Source organism: Zingiber officinale, chromosome 8A, assembly GCF_018446385.1.
Source record: "Zingiber officinale cultivar Zhangliang chromosome 8A, Zo_v1.1, whole genome shotgun sequence".
NCBI lineage: Eukaryota > Viridiplantae > Streptophyta > Magnoliopsida > Zingiberales > Zingiberaceae > Zingiber > Zingiber officinale.
In genome coordinates, this window is record NC_056000.1 from 51435918 (window position 1) to 51443031 (window position 7114).

Sequence of the window (7114 nt, forward strand, 5' to 3'; positions counted from 1 at the left end):
ACTAATCCACCGATGGATTGAGGGATCTTCCACCTTACGGGCACGCCATGGAGTAGGAGCAAGTTATCTCCGAACCATGTAAACGAACGTGTTAGCGGTTTGCATTCTTGTTCTTTCCTTTAGTCTTTAGCTTTTTTGTTTTATTTGTATTACTCCGCTGCGTAAGCTTACATAGTGTACGAAGTAATCGATTTGGGGGTGCCATCTATCCAACCCTCCTTCAAGCCGGCCACCGATCCCTTACAAAGGGAGGGTGTTTTGGTCATTTGACGGGAGCCCTTTTAGGGCACGGTTCATCATGTTCGAAAGGGAGGCGGGTCTTTGGAGTCTGCGACCGCCAACAGGAAGGAAGAGATCTTTCTTCCTCCCTCCCGCGCTCCTCGTCGGCGCCGACGCCGGCCGCCAGCCTCCACCTCTGCTCCTCTCCCACCTCCTCGCGACGCTGGCCAAAGCCCTTCTTCTTTCTTCCTCCTTTGTGTCGCCGCCGAAGCCACGCGAGAGGCAGTCGTCACCTCTTTCTTCCAGCGCCGTCCTCGTCGACTTATCACCTTTGAACTCTTCTTCCTCTCTCACGCTCGCCTGTAAGACGTCGCTCGGCTGTTCCCATCGCTGCCCTCTCCCTCGTCTTCACGTCGCAACCACCACTTCCCGGCAGCCCCCCTTCGCTGGCAGCTTCCATGCGCCGCAGCCACCACTTGCCGGCAGCTTCCATGCGCCGCAGCCACCACTTGTCGGCAGCCTCTTCGCGCCACATCCACCACTTCCCGGCAGCCCCCCTTCGTCGGCTACTTCCATGCGCCGCAGCCACCACTTATCAATAGCCTCTTCACGCCGCAGCCACCACTTCCCGACAGCCTCTTCGCACCACTGCCACGCACGCAGCCACCACTTGCCGACAGCCTCTTCGCACCGCCACCATGCACCGCAACCACCACTTGCCGACAACCTCTTCACACCGCAGCCACCACTTGCCGGCAGTCCATGTGTCGGTCGTCCATGCGCCGACTTTGTCCCAACTCCGATTCTATGTCACTGTTGTATGCCGACCCCTGTGACGATCCAGTTTGTATGTCGTATCCCGAGCTACAACCGTAGTGCACCACTGCACATCGCTATTATGTTTCGGCCTTCGAGCTATGGTTGAATTCCGATCTATGTGCCATTATTGTATCCTGGCTTGCGTGCCGATATTTGTATCCCGGTCTGCTCACCGATATTTGTATCCCGGCTTACGTGCCGATGTCTTATCCCAATCCGCGTGCCGAGATCGCATCTAGTTTCGTGCCGCTACTTTCGGCTCCATGATGTGTCCAGCTCCATTTCATCAGATCCAGCTCCTCGTTCGGCGCATTCATCTACCCTTCTGGGTCACAATAACTCGACCAACGTCCCATCCGAGGGTGCCCCCCTGGGCCAGGGTATGTTTTTCGTACTTACCCCTCATTTATTTCATTATTATATTATTAGCCTATTATTTATATATTCGTTGGATCTGCCTCGAACCTAGGGTACCAAGGACCGGGGGGACCCAGTCACTGGTTGTAGGTAGCGTTGATCAGAGGACTTCTGAAGACTTGGTCAACATAGAAGTCATCTCAGCACACCCCCCTCCCGGACGTCGCGATTCGGTCAACATTCCATCCACCTCGCCCGACAGTCCGTCTGACTCAGATTCCGGACAGGATCAATTTGGCGCCATCTGTGTGAATCTTATTCACCTGTTCTGGGACGTGAAGATGGACGACGTCGGGAGGTTCTCTGCCATTATCACAGTTCCGGAGGATCCAGATGAACATATTATCTTCTATCCTCACTCCACCGGTATTCAGGAGTCGAGGGATCGAGCTTCAGCTGGCCAACATGTTAGTTTTTCTATTATGTTTTTTTCCCTGACTCCACGGATATTCGGGAGTCAAGGGACCGAGAAAAACCCTTAGCCGGTTGACACGACTCCTCGATCAGGTACGTTATATGCTCTGCTCCTTTTTTACGGTTATAGGAGCTGCTATAGCTCCCTGATAGGTGAGTAAGATCCTAGTACTTAATCAAAGACTAGGGCCTTCGATTTTTGATCGGACACTAGGGGCCCAACTCTCCACTCATACACTAGGAACACAACTCCCCGATCATTGACTCGCAGTACGACTTCCCGATTAGGATCTAGGGACCTCACTCTTTGATTACAGGCTAGGGGCCTTACTCTCCAATTAGGGACCAAGGGTCCAACTCCTCGATCAGGTGTACTACAGGCTCTGCACCCTTCACCATGAGGGTCTGCATCCATATACTGTTACAGGCTCTGCACTATTCATCATAGGACTCAGCATCCTCTTACTGCTATAGGCGCTTATATGCTCTGCATCCTCCACCTGTTTTGCATTCTTTTTCCTCTACAGGCTCTGCTCCCTTCACCCGCGGTGCTTTGCTTCCTTTTATTGCTACGAGCTCTGCTCCCTTATATAACTATGGGCTTCACTTCCTTTGACGGTCGGGGCTCAGATTATTCTCTCCCTGACTCCGCGGACATTTGAGAGTCACGGGATCGACACTATTTCTCTCCATGACTTGACGGGTATTTTGGAGTTGAAGAATCGAGACAGATCCTCAGTCGGTCGACACCACTCCGCGGTCAGGTATGATAAAGGCTCTTCTCCCTCATATTGCTAAGGGCTCCGCTTCTATGTATTTCAGGGCTTATCTTCCCCCTTTTTCGAGTTCGCGCTATCGCCACTGATCTCAGACTAAAGTATCACCACCGGTCTCGAATCAAAGTATCGATAACGATCCCCCAGTCAGGTCTCCAGATCAATTCCTGGTCAGGTCTCCAGATCAAGTACTGGTCAGGCCTCCAGAACATTTCCTGGTCAGGCCTTCAGAGCATTCCTTGATCAGGTCTCCAAATCAATTCCTGGTCAGGTCTCCAGATCAAGTACTGGTCAGACCTCCAGAACTTTTCCTGATTAAGCCTCCAGAACTTTTCCTGGTTAGGCCTCCAGAGCATTTCTTAGTCAGGCCTCCAGAGCATTCCCTGGTAAGGCTTTCAGATCATTTCCTAGTCAAGCCTCCAGAACATCTCCTGGTCGGTGTCCCAGACTCTCGCCTCAGTGCGAGTTATAAGTGAGCATGCTCTCACGCCCAACGACCTTCCAGGTCGGCATCCCAGACTCTCGCCCCAGTGCGAGTTATAAGTGAGCATGCTCTCACGCCTCCAGACTCTCACCCCAGTGCGAGTTATAAGTGAGCATCCTCTCACGCCCAACGACCTTCCAGGTCGGTGTCCCAAACTCTCACCCCAGTGCGAGTTATAAGTGAGCATCCTCTCACGCCCAACGACTTGCCCGGTCGGTGTCCCAGACTCTCGTCCCAGTGTGAGTTATAAGTGAGCATGCTCTCACGTCCAACGACCCGCCTGGTCGGTGTCCCAGACTCTTGCCCCGGTGCGAGTTATAAGTGAGCATGCTCCCACGCCTCCAGACTCTCGTCCCAGTGCGAGTTATAAGTGAGCATGCTCTCACGCCTAACGACTTTTCAGGTCGGTGTCCTAGACTCTCGCCCCAGTGCGAGTTATAAGTGAGCATGCTCTCACGCCCAACGACCTGCCCGGTCGGTGTCCTAGACTCTTACCCCAGTGCGAGTTATAAGTGAGCATGCTCTCACGCCTCCAGACTCTCGCCCCAGTGCGAGTTATAAGTGAGTCTGCTCTCACGCCCAATGACCTTCTGGTCGGGATTTCAGACTCTCACCCCAGTGCGAGTTATAAGTGAGCATACTCTCACGCCCAACGACCTCTCGGTCGGCACTCACTCCTCACTCACCGCTCTGCCCCACACTCTTCACACTCGATTCACTTGTCGCCCTGCTCGACACTCTTAGTTCGCGTTTTCGCTCACCGCTGTTGCTCGGTCGGTACTTACTGCTCACTTGTCGCTCTGCTTGGCACTCATCATTCGCATTTTCGCTCACTATTGTTGCTCGTTGCTGCTCGGTCGATACCCACTTTCCTCCTTGCTTGGCATTCGCATAACCACATGATCGTTCTACTCCCGTTCGCGCTCCATCCATAGACTCTACTTGCGTTTGCGACTGATCCACATGTTTTGCTCTCGGTCGCTTTCAGTCTCTCGGGATTCGTGCCCGACTTGGCTCACAGAGCCTTCGCTCCCATTCGTGCTCGATCCACGGGCTCTTCTCCCATTCTCATTTGGTCTAAGGCTCCGTGTCTATCCAGCGCACAGGCTTCGCACCCACTCGACATTCTTTTGATCACACGACCAACCTTCTCTTAATCGACCGACCAGTATCGCTTGGACATCTGCTCGGGCATTCTTTCTGCATCGCTCGACATTGTTCGATTGCTCGGTTGTGATTTATTGCAGCTCGATCGTCATTTTCTCGATCGCTTACGGCTCTGCTAGTCCATCATTCTCTCTATTGCCTGGTCACGATTTATTGACACTCGGTCAGTATTTTTCTCGGTCACGCTTACGGCTCTGCTCGTCCATCATTTTCTCTATTGCCTGGTTGCGATTTATTGTAGCTCGATCGTCATTTTCTCGATCGCTTACGGCTCTGCTAGTCCATCATTCTCTCTATTGCCTGGTCACGATTTATTGACGCTCGGTCAGTATTTTTCTCGGTCACGCTTACGGCTCTGCTCGTCCATCATTCTCTCTATTGCCTGGTTGCGATTTATTGACGCTCGGTCAATATTTTTCCCGGTCGCGCTCACGGCTCTGCTCGTCCATCATTCTCTCTATTGCCCGGTTGCGATTTATTGATGCTCGGCCAATAATTTTCCCGATCGCGATCGCGACTCTACTAGTCTATCATTCTCCCTATTGTCCGATCGCGATTTATTGACGCTAAGTCAGTATTTTTCTCAGTCGCGCTTACGGCTCTGCTCGTCCATCATTCTCTCTATTGCTTGGTCGTGATTTATTGACACTCGGTCAGTATTTTTCTTGGTCGCGCTTACGGCTCTGCTCGTCCATCATTCTCTCTATTACCCGATCGTGATTTATTGACGCTCGATCAATATTTTTCCCAATCGCGCTCACGGCTTTGCTCGTCCATCATTCTCTCTATTGCCCGGTCATGATTTATTGACGCTCAGTCAGTATTTTTCTCGGTCGCGCTTACGGCTCTGCTCGTCCATCATTCTCTCTATTGCCTAGTCGCGATTTAATGATGCTCGGTTAGTATTTTTCTCGGTCGCGCTTACGGCTCTGCTCGTCCATCATTTTCTCTATTGTCCGATCGCGATTTATTGATGCTCGGTCAATATTTTTGTCGCGCTCACGGCTCTGCTTGTCCATTATTCTCTCTATTGTCCGGTCGCGATTTATTGACGCTCAGTCAGTATTTTTCTAGGTCGCGCTCGTGGCTTTGCTCGTTCATCATTCTCTATGTTGCTTGGTTGCGATTTACTATCACTCAGTCGACATTTTCTCGGTCTCGCGCTCGACATCGCTTACCCAATTCTCATTCCATCCAAACGGCATTATCTCTGTCGCTCGGTCGACATTTTTTCGATCGTGCCCTCGGAACTTTTTGCCCATCTTTCGATTCGCTCGACATTCTCCCTATGGCCTAGACAACACTCAACTCGTTCATCGCTCCCACCTCCTTTCATCGCTTCTCCTAGCGCTCATCGCTCGTATCTCACCCGTTGCTCTATTAGGTGCTTGCCGTTCGTCGCTATTCGTTTGAGGTTATATGTGGATAAAGTTTATTGCTTTTGTTGCAAGTTGTTTAAATCTGAAAACAATAGAAGTTCATTAACAAAGGATGGATTTAGAGATTGGAAACATCTTAGTGAACGACTTAAAGAACATGAAAATAGTATTGAACATATAACTAACATGAACATTTGGAATGAATTAAAAATGCGATTAGATAAAAATCTAACAATTGATAAAGACCTACAACGAGAAATTTCCAAAGAAAAAGAGCGTTGGAGACAAGTTATAATAAGAATATTAGCAACAATAAAATGTCTTTTTAAACGTTGTTTGGCTTTTCGAGGATCTAATGAAAAACTTTATCAAGACAATAATGGAAATTTTTTTGGGTTGATTGAAATGATTGTTGAATTTAATTATGTGATGTAAGATCTTATTAGACGTATTCAAAGTAATGAAATTCATTATCATTACCTAGGTCTAATGTTAAAAGTGTTATCATTAATAAAATTAAAGAAGTAAAATATTTTTCAATAATCCTTGATTATACCCCAGATATAAGTCATCAAGAACAAATAACTTTTTTAGTACGATGTATTAATATGTCAAGTAATAAAGTGAAAATAGAGGAGTACTTTTTAGAGTTTTAAAAAGTAGATGATACATTTGATTTATGACTTTTTAACAAATTACAAAATGTGTTAAAATCATTTCATCTTAGTATTGAAAATATTAGAGGTCAAGGTTATGATAATGGTTCCAATACGAAAGAAAAATACCAAGGAGTTCAAAAGAGGTTACTTGAAATAAATCTAAGAGCGTTGTATATGCCATGTGCTTGTCATAGTCTTAATCAAACTCTTAGTGATATGATACATTCTTGTGTTAAAGTTGTTTCTTTTTTTAGAGTAGTGCAACGCATATATACATTATTTTCAAGTTCTCCTAAGAGATGGAAAATTTTACTTAATAATGTGAAGGGATTAACCGTCAAATCTTTGTCGAATACTCGTTGGGAAAGTCGTATTAAAAGTGTTCAAGCTATTAGATTTCAAATTGTGGAAGTGAGAGTAGCTTTACTTGAATTAAATAATATTTGTGATGATACAAAGTCAATAAGTGAAGCTGAAAGTTTAGATAGTTCAATCAAAATTTGAATTTTTACTTGGTATAGTCATTTTGTTAGTATTTGCCCTAGTACCAATTATGAGGTGATTGTAAAGGGTTCATATTATATTATATATCATTATTAATAAAAGGTAAAAGGTGGTTATTATATTTATTGCAGCTCAGTGCCGATTGAATAAATATAATAATGTTCTTGGGTAGTAAGTTCATATCTATAATATATCAATTGGTTGAATTGATAGTGAAATATTGTAGAGAACACTACTCTTAACTATTCCTAGTCGAGCATTAATATACAAGGACAA

The 7114-nt window shown here is 47.1% G+C and overlaps 1 protein-coding gene across 1 annotated transcript; it reads left to right on the forward strand.

Moving 5' to 3' along the window:
* The first annotated feature begins 298 nt into the window (after positions 1–298).
* On the forward strand, positions 299–1144 carry LOC122010791 (abl interactor homolog). Its single transcript, XM_042567269.1, has one exon. It carries the CDS (start codon positions 299–301, stop codon positions 1142–1144), a length of 846 nt encoding a protein of 281 aa, XP_042423203.1.
* The last annotated feature ends 5970 nt before the right edge of the window (positions 1145–7114 follow it).